This window comes from Stegodyphus dumicola, chromosome 8, assembly GCF_044657685.1.
Source record: "Stegodyphus dumicola isolate Sdum_Otavi_A_Nest chromosome 8, ASM4465768v1".
Classification (NCBI taxonomy): Eukaryota; Metazoa; Arthropoda; class Arachnida; order Araneae; family Eresidae; genus Stegodyphus; species Stegodyphus dumicola.
Window position 1 is genome coordinate 63447861 of NC_140775.1, and position 21606 is coordinate 63469466.

General features: G+C 32.5%; 1 protein-coding gene across 1 annotated transcript in view; it reads right to left on the minus strand.

The window, feature by feature from the left end:
- Positions 1-21606, minus strand: part of LOC118199167 (innexin unc-9-like) — a 312877-nt gene that overhangs the window by 221911 nt on the left and 69360 nt on the right. Inside the window, exon 3 of the mRNA XM_085821916.1 lies at positions 1350-2284. Coding sequence (XP_085678042.1) covers positions 1657-2284 — 628 coding nt within the window. The 3' untranslated portion in view covers positions 1350-1656. The remainder of the gene's footprint in view (positions 1-1349; positions 2285-21606) is intronic.

Below are 21606 nucleotides of genomic sequence, written 5' to 3' on the forward strand. Positions count from 1 at the left end.
TTCCAAGGAAATTCTGTCCCCTCCAGATACATTCTGAAATACTAGGTGACTTGACGTAAAATCAAATCCTATTAATTCACGGATGCCGAAGGTTCTTGTACTCCAGTCATCTGATTAGTTCCAAAGACGCACTTATAAAATGAAGTTTAGATGTAGCTATTTCACATACCTCTTTTACCTTCCCTTTTCATTTTCCCCACAACTGGGTATCTCTTCTAACAGAGATTTCAAAATTATGTTCCCCCAAAGCTTGTATTTCGAACATCTTTATAAAATTCAGGCTCTATCTACCAAAACGTATTATCTAACATATCAATTCCATTACCCAGAATTTGCTTATCTTTAGAGAAAACAGATTTTAAGCTGTCCGCCATCGAACTTGATAAAGTTCTATATAAAGTCTGCATTAATGTAAAATCATGTTTTTGCCTAATTTTATATTGTATTTACACTGAGATATGTTCCTTCTATGCAATGAAAGAACTGTGTTTCATTAACAAACTATCTATATGGTTTACGTTTCCTTGTTTCGGGCTTTAAGTCAACTTTGTATATAATGAAGGGAAATTTATCAGATGCGTAGTAGAGATTTTCAGCTTCCCATCAAATAAGATACTTTCTGAAATAAATTTATGTAGAATTCTCGAAGACCATTTTTTTCCCAAAGAATTGAAAATTATTTTCCTGTATTAAATTTACAAAATGTGCCATTTATAAAAGTAGAAAATAAATTTGAAATGACTATAATTCTTGTTAATAATGCATAGATATTCATAATACTATTTCTGAATATTTTACCTGACCAGTTTCATCGTTCGATGTTTTCAAATGTAAGAATAATAACATATTTCATATATTACATTCATTATGCGATTCCTAACATTAAATAACTTTCAAACGTTAACGCATTTTATTTAATGAAAGTATAATAATACTACTATCATTAGAGCTTCGGAATTATTTGAGAGAGAAAATAACTTCCATAATGCCAAAAATTCTATTTTTGTAATATACGTATTATATATGTATTGTGTGAGGAAATATAGAACATAAAATGCATCTGAACATTTTAGTCTTAGTGCAGATGAAGGAAATCATAATTTTTAAATTTGGAAAGCAAATCTATGTTACTACAACATCTTCCAGAAATAATTATTTCGGGCAAATTCAGGAAAGTTCATGCGATTTTATGACTGAGATTATAAAAGTTATTTCTGTACATTTGTTAGATTTATATATATTTTATTAATTAACTGAAATGTAAAATTTCACTTTGGATTTTATCTAAAACGCCACAGTAGTTTTAATGAATATTATTTAATGTATTAAAGAATACAACAAAATCTTACCTCCATGCCGGATGCGTGGTGCACTAGGATGTACTGGAATACAAATATTAAAATAATTCATTCCAGAGTTTCCTGATGTTGTTCGTAGGCAACTTTTGGGGTACACACTGGAAGACAAACAACTTGGGCTTGTCGAGAAAAGTAATCAATAGTTTTCAAAACGATGGTCAGACAACACACTGATCTTAAGAACTGAATATCAAAGAAAAATGTTCCCATCCAATATCCAGATTCATTTTGTTTTGTTTAGAGAAATAGCAATTGGAAAAATTGAAGCACCTAGAGTTCTAGAGTCTTCCTGCTGGGATCATGAGCACTTGCTCCAATAACCGTTGTGCGGGGGTGCGGCAGACCTCTGCTTCTGTTGATTGGTGAAGTGTCCAATGTGACACGCGCCTGCATGACATGAGTGCCATGAGGTGGACGGTGCCACCGAGGTCACGCTTCCCATCTCCCCCGGACGTCCCATTTCGAGGTCGACCGCGCCTTCTTCCTGGGCCTTCATTTGGTTGGCATAGAACTCCCAGAGTTTGCCCAGGATGACGGTGGCTAGATTGCTCCCATGGTTGTGCTCGATGAGCCTCAGCACGAAGACCCCATCCCACCCGAGATAACTTGTCTCTACCTTCTTGGAAGCTCGGGATATCTCGGAGAGGTTGAAGAGACGCGTCCTCCACAAAGTGAGCCGGACGAAGGCTAGGCGGTTGCAAGGGAAGATGCGCCAGATCCAGATGCCCAAGCTGATAGTGTTGAGGGGAAGGATGAGAGCGAGAAAGAACCAGACGACTGAAAAGATCTTCTCATTAAAGACATTTATGGGCAGCACACAGCGGCAAATGTAGGTGCGTAGACCTCCTTGTATGGCAGCTCTAACCTGGCACAGAGTTTGAAGTGGAAAGCGGGGAGAATTCCACCATTCACCATCAGCAGCCAATCTGAAAAGATAATTGATTCACCTGAGAAGTGTAACAACAACTCATTATTAAATTTATTAAATATCCAAACAACGAACTTAAAAAGCCTAAAGTCTGTTCTGGTCTACCAGTGATAGAGTGGCTAAAGTCTACGATCACTAGTTACAGATTTTACAGTAGTTCCAGATAGTTCCTAGTATGTTAAAGACCTGGCCACATAACTTCTGAAGATGCTAACAAGCTTCTATCAAAATGTTTCAAACAAAGGGATCGTCTTTTTACGTTAAAATTTCTTTCGTATTTTGCTATAATTAATCAGCTTATCAACCATTCTAAGTTATGCTACTTAACTATAGACTTTACATTAATCTAAAATGTCTTTTTCAAATCACATTTTCAGGTTAAATGTCTTCATGTCTCTCTACAGATTTATATCTCAGTTTCTTTCCATCTGCTTTCATTAAATCCGTTAATATTGATTAAGTATAAGAAAAATTACTAAACATATTTTATGATGAATTGCGAAGTTCTTTATTCATATTATTATATTCTTTCTGTTTATATGCCATAGCCTCGATTTAATTTTTTTCTTTAAATTAAATCATTAAATTCGGTTTTATAAATCATAATAAATGTTTTTGAAATATAATTACTTGAAGTACAAGTAATGTATAACATATAAACTGCAGTCTTAGTTTCAAAATCAAAATCTTTATTTAAGTGGATTGTAGAGTTCTTATTATATTTCTTTCTATAGTTCAAAGAAAAATCAAACAATTTTTGGTTTAAACCATGATCGCATTAAAAGCCTTATAAGTGATTTTTAGATAATATTATTGCATACAAATCACATTTATACCATATGTTAACAAATATATCATTGACATAAAAGCAGCCTTATGTTTTAAATTAATGATCATTTTACATGTATTTCCGGAAATATGCATCTGTCTCTTTAATCATAACACAAAACATGGATAGAAACATTAAAACATTTTAATGCATAAAAGGATAAAAACATTAAAAAAAATTGCGGTTTCTTTTTTTTTCTTTGGCTCTGAAAATATGTGTGTAAAAATGAATTTCAGGTTTGGGTCTCATATGTCACACTGATAATATATTAATTTCTATCCTTAAATTATAATCTGAAAATATCATGATAAAAATATTCCTCTATTAAATATAAATTATATCTATTAAAGTTACAAAAGTTTCAGAAATACGCAACGTATTAAAATTTACATCATCCCTAATGGTATGATGCTACAGATTTTAATTTTGATTTTAAATTTCCAATTACTTTTTATTCTGTTTGTGAAAGATCTTTGGTATTTTTAGCTGGAATCTTATATTTCTGAAATTCTTTATATTTTACTTATAAAGCATTATCTGATTTTTCTGTATAAAATGTTTAAAATATTTAACTAAACATCATCACAACTGTTACAATTTGCGTTGCAGTACTCCTTCGTTTATAATAATTAATATGTTATTTTAATTTTATTAATTAATTACAAACCTTTAGTCATAGGAGGTAATAAAATACAATCTGTAAAGTCACTGGCTATTGATTAAACGATTGGATGGTAGTTTCGTACATTAATGTAAACTAATAAAAAAATTGGTGCTATGAGATTTGAAAATTTGTAAATATATTTGTTTCTAACAATTCGATTTCCTATTTTACTTACATACTAATTTAATCCTCAGTCACTTTTATTTCACTGATAAGTAAAATTGTACACTGCGAGAAAAAATAAGACAGTTCTATCTCTCCTTTTCTACTGAGCAGATTGACGAAATTGAAATTGCATTTCTAACGTCTCGAACGCGCGTCTTAGGATATATATTAGATTCATATATAGCATTATTCTAACATTGGTGTTTTGACACAAAATCGGACTTTTCTGAAGTGACATACCAATTTTTTTTCCATATTTCGATTCTATGACTCAAATTATGCCAGACTGCCAAGTTTTGTAATAAACCCATGGATAGCTTTTAAAAAATTAGCTCTCAAAATGTTAGCTCCTCAATGTTAATTGAATTTGATATATAATTATTAATATCTCTTTTTTATTAAACTTTTTTCATTCTTCCTTTCACATTTCGAAATTTAGATTCATTCCAAATAAAATTCACTCAGTTTTTATGATTTATTTATAAAATTTGTATTATTAAATAATTTTTATAAATTTTTCGAAAAATGTTTTGAATTATAACCTATAAAAGTTTTACCATCATCTTAAAACAGGTGTATTTCTAAGCACACTTGCAAAAAATTAGAGCTTTTTGTTCAAACTTTTCTAAGAAATGCACGAATTTACATATTTTCGCGTTTTGAAGTTTGGCATCTTTTTTTTTTTTTTTTTTTTTTTTTTTTTTTTTTTTTTTTGAGCGATAATAATGTGGTTTATAGATTTTTGTTACAGTGAATTGCCACAGCTAGTTCTAAACCTTAAATTTTATATAAAGTTTTACGGAGAATTAATTACATAAATGTTTTTCCCCAATGATGCGTAATAAATATATATTAATATTATATGAAAAGCTTTTTTTAAAAAAAGGTATAGATTCTGTCCGAAAGAACGCAATTCTGTCCGAAGATTTAAATTTTTAACTTTTTTTTTTTTAATTTTCTTTCTTTTTTTCTTTTTACTTTCTTGTACGAAGTAAAAAGGAAGTATAGTAATCGCGAAAAGTTTCAGGCAGCATATTTCAACGAAAATATCCCATTTTGACCTCTTTCAAATGCAATTTAACGATGTATTTCCATGATATCTGTATGTAAGGACAGAAAAAAACACTCTTTTCCTCCCAAAAAAATTATAAAACTGCTTTAAAATGAATTCTGAAGAGAATTTTTCGTGGCGTCTGTACGAACGTATGTACGTACGTATTTCGCATAACTCAAAAACGAGTAGCCTCAGAACGTTGAAATTTTGTATATAGGACTGCTATAACATGTAGATGTGCACCTCGTATTTTGGTTGCAATCGGCCGCACCAAACGTATATAAATATATTTATATATATATCCACTCTGTTACCCGGCTCAGTGATCTCAGTTTCTTTTACTCTTATATGTTTGTAAATTGTACATTTTTTGCTTTAAAAATGATTGAATTATGGTGTTCTTATCTTCCGGTTAAGGATTTTATGCCTTTAGTAAATCTTCATGCAATATTTTTAGAATTATCAACAATTTTAAAACTGTTCAAGTGCCGCTAAGCCTAATAATGTTTTTGATGGCGGCCATTGCTCTTGTTTACGTTTGAAACAGCAGGATAGCGGATTTGTTGCCAATCTAGAGAAACTTAGCTTCGCAACAACAAAGATAACGCCTTCATTTATTATTTAAATCATGCTTAATCCTTTCTGGAATTTTTTCGAGGAAATAAGCGTTTAAGACTTACTTCGTAATTTTTAATACAGATATTTTGAGTTTTTATGTAATTTTGCCTTGTCGCGAAGTGAAAACTGAATTAATTGAATGAGAAATACTCAATTGTCTGTGAAAACTGTTTCTTTTTGTTTTGTTTGCTTAATTTCTTCTATATGTCGTTCTAGCTTTGTTATAGTATTTGAATAAAACATGTGGCAACGATTAGATAATTCTTTAAATGATATAAATTTTGTGCATTCTGAGTTATAATTTTAACGAAATATAATACTGCTAAGTAAACCTAGCGCCAGAGTGTCGCTATGGTAAACAAAGTGAATTTTAAAGAATGCATTTATTCTATTGTGGTTTAAAATGAATGTGAGAAATACCAAGATGTTTCGAAAAGTTGGATAATTTTCAATATACTTGCAGAATGCCTGAAGAAAAATAGCAAGTCATTAAGAAGAAAAAGTAAAATTTTGCATAAAATTTAGTGGTTTTTTTTTTTTTTTTTAATTTAAAACATTTTAATCTTATGATATTTGATTCTTGCGATTCCAAAATAAAATATTTGACTAAAATATGAATAACATTTTAAGAAACTAAATGTAGGATGATAAAATTCTGTAAAGCGATGAGCACAATGATAAAGCTGTAAGCAATGTATGCAAGTCATCTCAAGTTAAAATATCGATTATACATCTCTCTTATTTATGTATCTTTTCTGAATGGAATATTGAAAGCAAAGTTATTCTGTGCTTTACTGTATTTTCTCTTTTAATATATGCAGTTTTCAAACGTATCGTAGTCTGGGTCGCAAACTATTCTTCCGAAAGAAACGCAATTCAAATAAATGAAATCAAATTCTGGAAAATTTATATTAATAAATACAGTGGATGGACAAAAATACGGAAACACCTTGTGAAATGCATGTTTGAAAACAAAGATTGATTTTAATGAAATTTGTAGGTGGCGCTGGCGTTTTTGACTACTGACGTCACCTATACAACTTCGTAAATGTGCTAAACAGTTCAGTTGTTGTCGGAGTACTGTTATGTGAGGTTGTCATTGCATTATGTCAGAGTTAACAGACTTCGAACGTGGGCAAACTGTTGGAGCACGTATGGTAGGTGCTTCCGTAAGCAAGGTAGCCGAGGGGTTTAGTGTTTCAAGAGGTACTGTATCGAAGATTTATTCCGCATATTTGAAAAGCGGAAAAACATCATCTGCTAAATCACAGCGCGGACGAAAGTGTGTCCTGAGTGATCGTGACAGACGATCATTAAGGGCAATTGTGACGAAAAATAAGATGACCACAGCTGCAAAAGTTACTGCTGAAATGAATGTTGTGTTACCGAACCCTGTGAGTACCAAAACAATTAGAAAGGAGCTTCATAAACAGGGAATTGCTGGCCGTGCTGCAATTGAGAAGCCACTCATCAGTCATGCTAATGCCCGTAACAGGAAAAGGTGGTGTTTAAGTCATAAAGTCTGGACTATAGAGCAGTGGAAGCGAGTAATATGGTCTGACGAGTCTTCTTTCACATTGTTTCCCACTTCTGGCCGAGTTTACGTCTGGAGAACGCCATCTCAAGCCTATAATACAGACTGCTTGTTGCCAAGAGTGAAACATGGCGGGGGTTCTGTTATGGTTTGGGCAGCCATATCGTGGTTCTCTGCTAGTCCCATGATAACTGTGTCAGGGCACATGACTGCCAAGACTTATGTGAACATTTTGGCCGATCGAGTTCATCCCATGGTACAAACTTTCTTCCCCGATGGTGATGGTGTCTTACAAGATGACAAAGCCCCTGTTCAAACAGCTCACATAGTCCAGGACTGGTTTTCTGAGCACGAGGATGAGTTGTCCCATCTCCCCTGGCCACCACAGTCACCAAACCTGAATATTATCGAACCTTTGTGGTCTGCATCGGAACGGAAAGTGCATTCTCGTTATCCACCGCCAACATCGTTATCTGAACTTGCCACCGTTTTGCAGGAAGAATGGTATAATATTCCCTTGGCAAACATACAGGAACTGTATATATCCATTCCGAGAAGACTGCAAGCTGTTTTGGATGCCAACGGGTTTCCTACACCATATTAAGCAAAGAAACATGTCTTTTTAAAGGTGTTTCCATATTTTTGTCCAACCCCTGTACATTTAAAATGCTCAGTTCGAATGGATAAATAGACAATTTTTAAAGAATTATCTGAAGAGACAATGCAAGGCAAATAATTAAAATAAAAGTCTAAAATTTTTTAAATTACCTAAAATAACAACTATCACAAACATAAATTATAAAGAAAAGCATTTAAAAAAATAAACGATTGACTTTTCATTTAAACTACGGAATTCGAATGAGTAAATAGAAAATTTTGCAACAGTTATTCGAAAGAAACCATGCAACTTAAACAATTATAATGAAATTGGAAACCGAAAATTACTTAAAATAATAACGATTATAATTAAAAATGTGGTATAAAGAACATTATTTGAAAAAAGGAACGATTGTCACATTTTTCCCTCTCACGCACGATGTAAAAAGGGAAAGGAAAATAGGTTGCCATGTACTAAGAAGTTCGCCAAGTAACATTTTCTTGGCGCAAACTGAAAAGAAAAAAGCGCCAACATAAATTTGAGAATTTCTCCGTAAAGTTCACACCAAATTTTACAAAATTTCATATTTAGGCATAATTTGAGTGGTAGAATCGGGAAAAAATGCGTATGTTACTTCATAAAAAGTCCGATTTTGTGTCAAAATACCTATGTTAGAATATAGCTATATATGAATCTAATATATATTCTAAGTCGCACTTTAGGAAGATGAAGAACGCAATTTAATTTCGCCAATGTGCCCAGTAGAACGGGAGATATAGAACTGTCCCCTTTTTTTTTTTTTTTTTTTTTTTTTTTTTTTTTTTTTTTTTAAGCAGCATACATAATATTATTTTCTTTGGGTTTAATATATTGGCAAAGGTTACAGTAATTTATTTTCCGCAGTTGCTTTTATACAAAAATAAAGAATTAAATTACAGTTCAGATGTTGGCAGAAACTTATCAATTTTACAACTAGCAAAAGCTAAAAATGGAACAAAAAAAAAAGATATTTAAGATGAATAAAACGCCGAATTTTTTAATAGTTCTTTATTAAATAAATAGTTCTCTTTTAAATGCATTTCTATCAATTATCTGTTAAACAAATACACATGCAATACTTTCTTATACTAAGAAAATACATTTCTTCATACAGATATGACTTTTAATGTAGCACAGGAGGCTTTATAACTGAAGTTTATTTCTGATGCAATATTTCCAACATTATAATAAAGATGGGTGTTATACGACACTTAAACAATGCTAGCAGTCACGGAGATTTCTTTTCACATGATTAAAATAAATTCAATCCATATCTTCAGCGAAGTGTATGACATGGAGGCAAATATTGTAAATTTGCTTTGCAGTTCTTAATAGTTCAGCCTAATACTCTTTTTTTTCGAGGCACCCAAAAGTTCCTTTTGCCTAAGAAGGTAATTCTAAGAAACAAACAAACAAAAAATAATCACAGTAAGACAATATATACACAGCAGTAAAAATGTTTTCAGTTTTTGTTTCATAAATTAGTTTTTCTTGATCATTTGACCGTTTTTATTAGCTATTGTAAGACATTTACTTTGAAAACTTGTTTCTGCTTTCATTGTTCCCCTCTTCGATTGCATACATGTAGCGTTAAGCAGCAAGGTGGAGCAGTTCTCTCACTATGGTTAATTTGTACATGATATGTGAGAGCGGAATTTTCCGACAGATGGACAAGGTTTATATATAGGGAATAACAATCATTGCAGAAGAAAAAGAAGGATAACTTACAAACTTATAAAAGCAAAGTTAAAGATAAATTGTAATATCAGCAAATGCAAATAAATAATTTAGACTGCTCGGATTGAAATTCTTATCAAATAGCTGCCAACAAATAGAAACATTTCCGACACTAAAGTTCAGTAAAAATGTGATAGTATCTGTTTAAATATTTTAAATTTATTTTAAACTTTGCGCTTCTGTTGTATAAATTTTAGACGTAGTTTCTTTTTTAAACGTATCACGAAATGGGAGTCAATCTGTATACTTGTTCTTTTGTTATATAGTATATATTCCTTCCCTATCAGTTGCTTTCGCATTACAGTAAGATACTCTTAGGTTAATTCCAAGATTTAAGGGGAGGGAACGACGAAATTTACTAATGTAGACTGTTAATAAAAGAAGTTAATTATCACAGATATTCCAAGAAACCATATAAACCTATTTTCATGCAATAAATTTCTGTAATTAAGGAAAGATTTTATGTTTATTCATTTCAATATATGTTAAAAATACCTGCTTATTCAAAGAAATTCAAATTTTCAAAATACTTAGATAATGAAACAAAATATTTGGGTATTTAAAAAGAAACTGATTTTGATGTTAAGTCGCAATAGCTTGATGTTGACAGATGCACCTTCGTTAGCAGTATTTAATCAGAGAGGAAAAATATCAAGGACACCATATTTATCCAACTCAATACTGACCGATTTTTTTTCCTCAGGTCCTCTTTACGGTGCGCACTAATGCTGCAATGCAAGTTCTGGAAAATAATGTACATTTTGGTTGCATTAATAAAGAAACAATGTATAGCTTGGTGTTTTGATGAGATACTAGTGTTTAATACGACGTGACAGATACTAACAAAAATGGCTCTTATTTTGAATCAAATATATTTTTACGTTTTAAGCATGCCTTTTTCTCAGTATTCCTTGGTTTACAAAATAAGCAGTGATTTTTCAGACAATACGTACTTTTCCTCTTAAGTTTCAGAAAAAAAGTTTACATTCCTAAAAATGGAATTTATTAATAAAATAGAAAGTAATAAATAATTTTAAAGAAAAATAATATTTATGAAAATAATACAAAAGTAAATAAAGAAATATTAATAACAATAAAGATTGTATTTAATCATTTTAATAATGATCATAATAATCAATAATAATAATTTATAAGAAATTAAGTAATGAAAAAAAAATTAATAATTATAATTAATTCAAAAATGAATAAGATATTTAAGCGCAGAACTTTTAACGTAAACATTTTGAGGCAACAGAATTCTTAAATATTGTACTTTTAAAATACAGGGGGAAAGAATCTGAAAGCTTTCATATTTTATATTATGCCCAAAAGGGCGTCTTTTAACATTTTGATTTTTACCTTTATTTATTAAATATTATGTTCTTCGCACGTAAACCATCAAATTGAATTAAATAGCAATAACAAAATAGCTAAAAGAACATATCTTTAGAATTTACGATACGCAGTCTCGCGCGCTGGAGACAATTTTTTCCCCGTACAGTGTTGCCATTGCTCGCTTTGAAATCGTTGAGTTTCTTAATCAAAAACTCATAAATGCTTTATAAAACATGAAACACGCAATAAAACAAATTCCAAATTCCAAATTTGCCCAAATTCGGTTGGAGACGTACGTTATTCAAAATTTGATGGCTCTCGGTACCGTTGTTTTATCACAGTGCAAGAAACATACATACATTTATACATTCATTATTTAATTTCTTTAAATATAATACAGGGCGATAATATTTGGTGGCAACAATTTAAAAAGTAATTCGCCGTTTATAGTTAATCAACGCAAAATGCTAAAACGAAATTAATAGCCCTTCTGTCCTAACACCTTTTGGGCTAATAAATGTTTTAATAGAAAACTAGTTAACATATAGGCAATCCATTTTATTTCTGCGCAGCGTTTAAGAGTGCATGCTTCGTAAAACCGGGTGTTCTTTCAGTTCTCTAATTACTAAAGTTCAGCAAAAGTTAATTTTCGCTACGGAGCTGAAATTTCCTGAGATTCCTCAGACCGAACTTGAGCAATGGGAAGTAATTGGTGTTTCAGAATGCTTTTGCTGAAGAAAGTGCTTTGCAATAGCTGGTATTTTTCTCGCCCCGTTGGATTTATTCGAAAATAAACTGTACAATTTATATATCTTGTGTGGTCTCAGAAAGTGAATGTGATTAAATGTTTTTCTTTTACACATATAATTGCGCATTCAATTCTGTTTTTGAGTGTTAAAGCGGTTCCGATTTTAGAGCATGGTTTATATCTTATTGTTTCAGTTTGTATACGTACTTCAAATATGTTTATGAACTAATACATGTCAGTCACTTTTCAGGAAAGGAAGTAATTGGATTTGCGATTCACATATTGTTCGTGATATGCATTTAGTAGCATTTCTCCAGATCCTAGAAAAGCGCACTGCAAAAGAACTCGAACCTGTTCAACAGCAAAGCATTAGAGTATAAAAATGCTATGCGTACCCAAACAAACAAAAACATTATAACCAATAAATGGTACCATAATAATATTATGATGAAACACAGATCTTCCTAAGTTACACTGATCAGGAATGCATTTCATAACACGGAAGAAATTAAACTTCTGTTAATGAACTATAAATATGCCGAACTAGGAATAGTTCTGTATAGATATATGCAGATATACCAAGACTATGCACAGATATTACATTTCTCATCCATGTTTCCTAGATCTTCTAAATATAGTGTTTTTCACGATTCCCAGATAAACATCATTTGACAGGCTCTGCCTGAAGTAAAGAGAAGACAAAGTCTTATTTTTCTAGCATGCAACCTATAAATGTATGCTATACCTCTGCTCAGAGAAAACTATGACACCTATTTCTATGCATTAAAAGAGTGTAATAAAAGTTTGCATTCCTGCTATAATCTTCTATCTGTATTACTTAAGCTCCCATGTTAATGGTAATTCTTGTATACAGTTACCATTTAGTGCTCATTTATGTTCAGAAAGCAGAAACTGCTTTTAATAACGACATGGATTTCCCTTATGGATATCATAATTCCATTCAACCTACGCTTTTTCAGTGGATATTGCAACTTCTCCAGCTGGTAAGTTACCTAATCTCTTAATATCCGCATAGGCAGTCCTCTTCTGCGTCTGTGTAATACTAACTCTCTGATATCGTGCTAAGGTAAGCAAATTCCAAATAATTTAATAAGTTGACGGAAATTCTCAAAAATTTCTCTATATAAATATGATCTTGTTTTTTTCCAGAAATACCACAGAACAATTCTATTTTGACTTGCTATGCGGATGATACCATATTAGCTGTGAAATCTGCAACTGTAAATCACGCAGTAAAAAAAACTTCAAGATGTTATTCCTCCGATTGAACAGTGGTGTGCACAATGGAAAATCTAAATAATGCCTCAAAGTCACAGCTCTTGATCATTCGGAAAGACAAAAAGAACGCCCCGATCAAAAAACAATTTACTTTATTCAACGAAGCTCTGCCGGTGGTTTCCCAGACTAAATATCTTGCTGTTTTGTTTAATGACCAAATTCTTATACCCAACGGTTCGATCTTAAGGACAATTATTGGGAAATAATCTTCACTGGGGCTGATCAAGAAGAAATGTATTTACCTCTCCGTTATCAGACCAGTCATGACTTATGCTTCGCTGTCATGAACAACTATCTCTGATAAGGAAGGAATTCAAGATGCTTCAAATGGTACAAAGCAGATATCTTTGCATTTTTACAAACGCCCATTACTATGTACGTAACAAATGTCTTCTCAACGACCTTTAGCTCAAACTGTTGGCGAAGTTTCTCAGAAAACTCAATGAACGCTTCTATCAGGAAGCACAAGAATGTAATGTAATGAGCCACTTTGAACTTTTCAGCTACGAGATTCTTCAAGAGGATCGCCATCTACGCCTTTTTTCAGCTTTCATGCTCAGCGATAATCAAAATTTCCAAAACCCATAAAGCTTAAGCATGCTTTCACATCTGCTCTGTCCAAAATCTTAGATAAATAATTGTATATAGCATGATTTTGATTTGATCCTCATCACTCATTAAATGAAGAGCAAATGGTTCTGTTACGTAGGAAAAAATATATATAATAAAATTTCTTTGACATTTTTACCTTTGAATTGACTTCTTAACTAACTTTCTCTTTGGTGCCGCGGCATAAAACACTCAAACTAAAAGTAAGTACTTACTACTATCATAATTAAAATCTTAACATTTATATCAAAGAATGTGAAAGATTCATCTCTGGTGTTTTGTTAGAATCAAATATTATTTTCAAAACAAAATATTAAATGCACTTCCTCAACCAAATCACCAATCTGCTATCTCTCACTAAAATAAAATCAATTCAGATCTCCATCCTGAAAACACATAAATTTCAGTACAAATACTAGAGATAGCCATAAACCCAATGCCTTCAAAATATAGCACAGAACTCTTTAAAATACCAAGGAAAGATAAATCTCACACTAAAGAAATCTAATCACCCAATTCCAAATAAATTAAATAAGGCGATCGTACAGTCACAAACACTTAAGACTGATTTTTCTACTGTCCAGCTGTCCAGGTTCGAAAATAACCATATTTTCAGCAAGGATTATATGGGTGACCTACAGTAGACTACAAGACAAAACTCAAAATAAACATACACTAATTAAATCAATAAACGCATTTATAAAATAATCCAAATATTATAATTTTAAATAACTGACCATACTACCCCTACAAAACATAATCTTACAAATTACTCATTGTTTCAATCTCATTGTTAACATTATTCAAATCATACTAAAATCATATTGAACCTCATATTGAAATTAAAAGAACATGATAACTGAACCTCAAAAAAAAATTCACTTCCACAAATTAGTTCAGATTATAACTCCTGAAATTAAACATTAATAAAAATAAAAATCACTTTCTCAGCTATAAATTGACCAACAACAAATAATCAAATTTTCATCTACATAAACATAACAGTTCAAGAATTTAACATTAGAATTCAAGCTTAGAATTTAACATTTCCCAAATCATAAAGATTAATTATTAAAAGAAAAGCAAAACTGAAAATATATTTTAAAAAAAACAAAAACAAAAAACAAAAAACAAAAAAACTCACGGATTGCAAAACCAAAGGGTCCATAAACGTATCTATTCAAAACCTCGAGACGAATAAGGTAAACAGTAGGAATAAGGTAAACTCGTTCTTCCCTTTCTTCGGTGGCATCTTAGAGAGAGAAGCGGCGCCTTCAAGAAATTCGAAGATCGTCCTTCAAGAAACGTTCAAGAAACGATGTTCTCAACATTACTCAAAATAAGCGTACTTACGATAATACATACCAATTAGAAATGTTCGTGCTGACTAAGAGGATAACGGCAGCAAACAGACATGTAGAGATGACGAAAGTCCCTAATCTCAGCAGCAAACTTCCATCTTCAGCGCGAACCTTCGGAAATAGAAATGGAACAGAAGCCACTCCTCTCTTTCATATCTTCTTCAGTAAATCTGTATCTCTTTTAACAATAAATCTCTATTTCCTTCAACAAGAAAAACCCACAATGACGAAATCGAAAACAATAGGCCACAGGACAGAAAAAAAAACTTAGCCGCCGTCCATCACGAGGACAGCCCGCACGATCTCGGACAGACAAACGCAGCCAGACAACAGGTCCCCGCAGCCAGAACCAAGGGGACGCGGCAACCTTCTTTAACTGTAAACCGCGATCGAACGCCGAAGTATCGCCGCGTTTTTTACTCCGTTCCATCTTAGAAAGTTGGCAAGGAATCGCACAAAGAACAAAAGGTCCGCTATCTCCCCACTATTCGGTCCAGCAGCACAACACTGACCGCGGCCGGCCCCGAAAGTGCCACCGGGAAAGAATCAAACCCGCTAAGGCTCTGGAAAATCTGCTAAACCAAAATCAGTCAAAAATCTCTTCCTCCTCCCGTGCAACGGCTTGAGAAAGCGTGGAGACGCTCAATATGTAACGCCTCTAATTCATTATTGGCTCAAATATTACTAAAATTAAAAATTAGCCAATCTGAAGCAAAACTTGAACCTCCATCTAGTCAACTAGAACAGAGGTGATAAACAACGACCAAAATTCGAAGAATTCCAGACTTTCTAACAAAATGACCGACCTATCTTTCCCGCGCAACAGAAGAATGTTTCCAACCCATAACTCTGTCAAATATCGCCACCCCCTCGAACTATTCATCTCGTTCAACCCCCTTCGGGAAAGAAAACGCAGCTATGGCCGCAACTGACCGCTTCGTGGGAAACGGAAATACCCTTGACATTTTGTCTGAATCACATCCTCAGCTAAACTTAAAAGAGCTTTGCCGTAAACGAACGAAACGTTTTTTTATGAAGCAACCAAATGAAGGTAGCTGGTACACAGCTTGCAGTATACCGGCTATGCAATACCAGCTAAGCGGCTATGCAAGCTAGACGCAGCGATAATTGCAAACGGAACGGAATGGCTTGTCCTTTGTTAATAATCTAGTATTAATACCCAATGAAAATTTAAGGAAATGCGATTTTAAAATTTGTTAAATCATAGTATATCGTGTTAAAGAAAAATTAGTTTTTTTTTTTTTCTGTCAACTGTGTTTTATCAAATCCATGTAAAATCAGAACTGAATGGATATCTGAGCAATACACAAATATTTAAGAAATTTGTGGAAAATAGTTTGCCTTTCAAGTCTTCGTTCGTGCTTCGCAGAACGACAGGCAATAGTCATTTAATGATGCAAAAGAAAAATTTCAGAATCTCAAGAAGGTTTCCCATTTGCAAAAACACAGGAGGTATTTTCTTCCTATTTTAAATTTCAAATTGAAAACATTTTTTATAATTTTATTTCTTAGAGCTGTTTTTATAAATATATAACTTACATTTTATTGTAAATCTCGTAAAAGAGGAGAAAATGGAGAAGGATAAAGTTTGGGATTCGAAGCCGATCACCTGCTCTTCAAAATCTGCTTTTTGAATGATTCTTGTATATTTGACAGATTTTAAATCTTGATTTATTTGTTTTATCTGAACATTCTCCTCTAAAATATGATTTATAACCCTTCAAGATAGATGATGATCAAAAAACGTAGCACGAAACTCTATAAAAAAATCTAATCCCGATATTCTGAGGAGTAAAACGTAAGAAAAAAAGGGAAAATGCTGAGAAATGACATATTGAATATTAGTAAAAAAATTACTAAATGGTAAATTTAATTACTAAATATTAAAATTTTAATACATTTACATAAAAGAGATACTATTATTGAATATATCATTAATTTACTTGCAAATACCTAAAGAGAACAGGACATAAAATTAATCAAAATCTATGTTATGTAAATATGAAAATAAGGCTAACCGTCATATGTGAGAGATATGACGTTAGCCTTATTTTCATATTACATACAGATCTAACATACAGATGTTAGGTATGTTCAACACATCTAAGGTGCAAATAATCATCTCCATAAAGAAACAAATCCCCGGATTTCTGAAGAATATTCATGAGAAATACATATAGCTGATGAAAAAATTTTCAAATAATCACTAAAACAAAATTACAAATCATTAATGTTTACGAATAGCATCTCATATAGTCAAGGGCTAAGTCTCTTCCAGTTTGAAAAGCTTCCCAGTTTATATAACAAGAATGTATAACCTAATTAACAACGAAAAAGAAAAACAGTTTTTTCTAGCTTAATAAGTATGTAATGTTTAAACAAGAAAGTGCGTGTCAAGCATATTTATTGTAACAACATCTGTCTACATTTCAAAATATCTTCTTTTATTTTAAATAAGGGATCCAAAATATGAGTACAGCAAAATATAACTGGTAGCTCTTAAAAGGAATAGTAAGTTGTAAAAAATAAATCCTCAATTATTTAGAGAATAGTGCATAAAAATTAGAAAACGAAAGTAATTTAGTGAAATACCGTAAAAATAAGGTTTCAAATCACTTTTATGTATCATTAGGACATTGTCATAATTACTCGCGGAATCAAAAATGAATTCGGAGTAAATTACAAGTCTTCGGGAGAGCCCCACTGAATAAATTCCTTGGAGAAATTCCTTTTTTAAGTTCCATCTGGTGAGAGATCAATCTGTAAATGAAAATGACGGCGAATAAATTTTTTATGGCGTACAATATTGATGATAAAGGAGTAGGGAGTTTTGGATTATAGCAAAGCGTGCTACAGCTACCTTCTTAATTAAAACACATGCCATCGTGTAGGACTTTCTTACACACACAGGCTGGTGTTCACTTTGCATAGGGCAGAAGCAAAATATTTGACGTGCAACCAGCTCGTTGGCTGGAACTTTGAGGTAAACAATACAGGTGTTATCGCATTACAAAGTGTTTATACTATACGTAACAAAAACCAGGTCGCCATGAACATAAAATAAATCCTTAGACCACCAGCTGCTCAAGACTGAATATAATTTGTACATTTACTTTACCGTAACAAATATGAACAAAGTATTAGTGAATTTAATTAAAAATTAATTTTCGACATTTATTTAACAGACAACACTAACAGACCACGCACACTTGAATGCATGAATTAATATTAGAGTGGGAAATCTTTTAGGGTTTAAAAGGAAAAGAAGACTTTTAACTGTCAATATATATATGTAATGATTTTAAAATGCTTAGATGAAAGACAGTGGACCTCCCAACAACTTACGATACTGCGTAGATGACCGAGAAGACCGTAGTGGCTTGAAAGTGGCAGAGTGGAAAGCAAGATGCCGCAATTTAGCACAAGATATCTTGAAAAATCACAATCTTTATTTTTTCCATGCATATCAAATAATACTTTTCAGGCAAGATATTTCTTAATAATATTTGAATAGAATAACTCCAATTTTGAAGTACGACGTCATCTTAAGCAAGTAAGCGGCAGCAGCATGGTTGAAAAGCGTCTTACCAGCAGGACAGCTAACGCGTTGACAGTTTTGGTTTAGAATTAATTTGATTGGACAAGAGGTATCTGCATTAAAACGTTACGTAAGATAGAAAACTCTGGAACCTGTGAGAAGAGATGAATTTAGGGACAGATTACCAAATTTAGAATGTTAATTTTGAGGTCGTCAATTATTTTTTTTGAAACAGCTATCATATTTTATTATATCTTACATATATGTATATATATAAGTAGAAAGTAGTACACGAACAAGAGAGACCTATGTGGTCAAGAATTTTGAGCATTGAGCTGCAAAATTTTAAAATATTTGCAAAGAAGAGGAAAGTTCTAAAACGCTATTTCTCAAAAGTACATTTGATACTGCAGTTCCAGAGTAAAAAAGTTACATCATGCATAAACAATAATACAATACTAAAAACGTAAAAGTTATCGCGCAAAAACTTAACGTAAAAATTGCAAAACGAGATGAACTTCAAAAACAAAAAGGGATAAGAAAAACCTTTACGCGATTAACGCTTTTTACGCGATAACTTTTTCATTTTTAGTATTGTATTATTGTTTATACATAGTGTTACAATCACCACAATGAAAAGCCGATTCAATAGAAAGGTGATGTATATGAAAATATCAACACCATGACTACAGAGGTTATATCAGGGCATGCAAAAAGAGAGGAGACAGCTTGCAGTGCAAGGAAACATAAAAAGCAGGAAGGTAAGCTCATTTTTGAGCATTTTTCTTCAAGCGAGATTGTACGTGCATTATGGCTAGTAGGAAATATCAGGATGTCTTTACGCGTGTAGTATGCCTGAAAAGTTTGAGGAGGGTCTCGCCCTGAAGGAGAAAAATGATCGAAACCAGACAGCAGGAAACATTACTCAGCAGTTGCGCAGGGCAGCCAGACAACAGGTGCCCTGGTTTATTATGGCTAGACAACTTCATGAAAGTGGCCTTTTCGCCTGCAGTCCTGAATGATGCATAGCCTTGACTGCAGGCTCATTGGCATCAGCGTTTACAGTGGTTTAGCAAACAAAAAGGCTGGACACCAATGGAATCATGTCCTCTTTAAAAATGAGAGTGCTTTCAGTCTGACAAAAGATTATCGGCGGCAGTTGATACGGAATTCATATTTTCGACGGTAGTTTACTTATCGAATACTCCATATTTACGACTCCATATTTTCGACGGTAGTTTACTTATCGAATATCGTTACTGTGACAAAATTATCTTCTTCCACGTGCGTTTTTTCCGAGGTGCCATTGGTCCCGACCTTACTTTTGTGGATGACAATGCACAGCCTCACCGGCCTCTTGCTGTTGAGGAGCTCTTGGTGAGGGCTTTTGAGAGAAGATATCCAAGAAGGATTAGCTTTGATTGAACATGTTTGGGATACTTTAGAGAGACTCGTAATGGTACAATCATGCTCCACTGAGGAGACCAGGCAATTAAAACAGATGTTTCTTGAAGAATGGGTACTCTTATCCCAAGAACTGTTGGATAATCTGGTGTTGAGTATCAACAGACGGTGCAACGCAACCATTGCAGTTAGTGGAGGTCATATCCCTTATTAAAGCATTTTTTTGTTTGCGATTCTTGTATTAGATAGTTTTTGTACCATAAATATGTATTAGATAGATGTATTAGATCTTGTATTAGATAGTTATAAAGAAAATAAAACAGATAAACAACATTCACACATCTACGCCAGCCAAGTATTTATGTGCGTTGATAATATTCCGTTATTTCCCTGAATCCTTAAGATCTTTTGGAAATTTGATTTTCATTTTATCTCTAATACTAGCAGTCAGGCCACAGGTTTCAACGAAGTGAACATTATCACCTCTTACTCTGCGGCAAATCTATTCAAGTACATGGGAAGACGTCCGTGTCTCTTCAAAACCTGATTCAGATCTATATCAGTGTAGGACTTTCTTACTTTATAAATCTGTATAGTACACATATAATTTTTCTTTTTCTCCGAGAATTCAGAATAGTTTTTCCATTTTCCATATATACTATTGTATGAAATTCCAGTAGTTATTCTTCTAGAGCCTTGTAGTTTAATTTTTTACAGTTGCCAAGTATGGCTTGTTTTGCCAGTGTTTTGCCAGCATACATTTGACGTATCCAATTCACAACTAGACTAAATTGTAAGTAATGTAATGTACTATATATACTTGTATGTAATGTAATGTACTATAGAGTGTGCTGTAACCCTCCTGGCTGATAATAATCAGCCTCATGGTTGACGCAGAACATTCTACACAACACTACAGTAAAATTTCGCCTTCTAGAGGACTGTACCTTTCTGTTCTCCTAACTCCTTGCTAAGCACATTATTATTCTTAGTTACCGATACTGTTCACCGACACCATTGAATATTTTAATTCACACCAGATTTATTACTGCCTTAGTTCTTTTACCTTCAGATGGATAACGTTCATTTCCAAGTCGATAAGACATTCGATTAATGTTTCGAAGAGCGAAACCGTGAAATCTTTAGCTTTAACTAATATTTTTGAGTAGGATTTCTTTGCTTTCCCTTAATTAAAGCTCTTTACTTTTGATGTGTTAAACAATTGCTTATATTTTCACTATCTTTGCACATAGCACATCGGATTATATTAAATGTTATTTTTAAGAAGCGACTGGTATTTTTGATTAAGATATTATGTTTTGAGAGCTAAGAATGCTTTATTAAAAAGTTATAAAATCCCTTATTTAATTTGGAATTCTTTCTTGTTACCGTGCTATTTCTCTCCAAAATTTGCTTAGAATATTTTAATATTTTACCAGATTTTATAGGAAACATTTAGTGACTTCCAAATTTCTTACCATGAATTACAAAGACGAAAACAAATCGCAATATTATTTTAAATTTATTTTTAAAGGAGTGATTAAAATAAATTATTCGTTTTGATGCGTATGAGTAAACAGAATGGTGTTGAATTTGCTCTAACTTACAGATATTAGAAATTATATAATAACGGTTAAAATAAAAACGTCATGACATTCGACACTCAAAAGAAGACATTTTAATGTTTGAATATTTATAATACTCATAGTTTTAGAAAACGAATTCTGCAATATTTCTTTCCTTAAATATTAGCTCAGAACATGCATT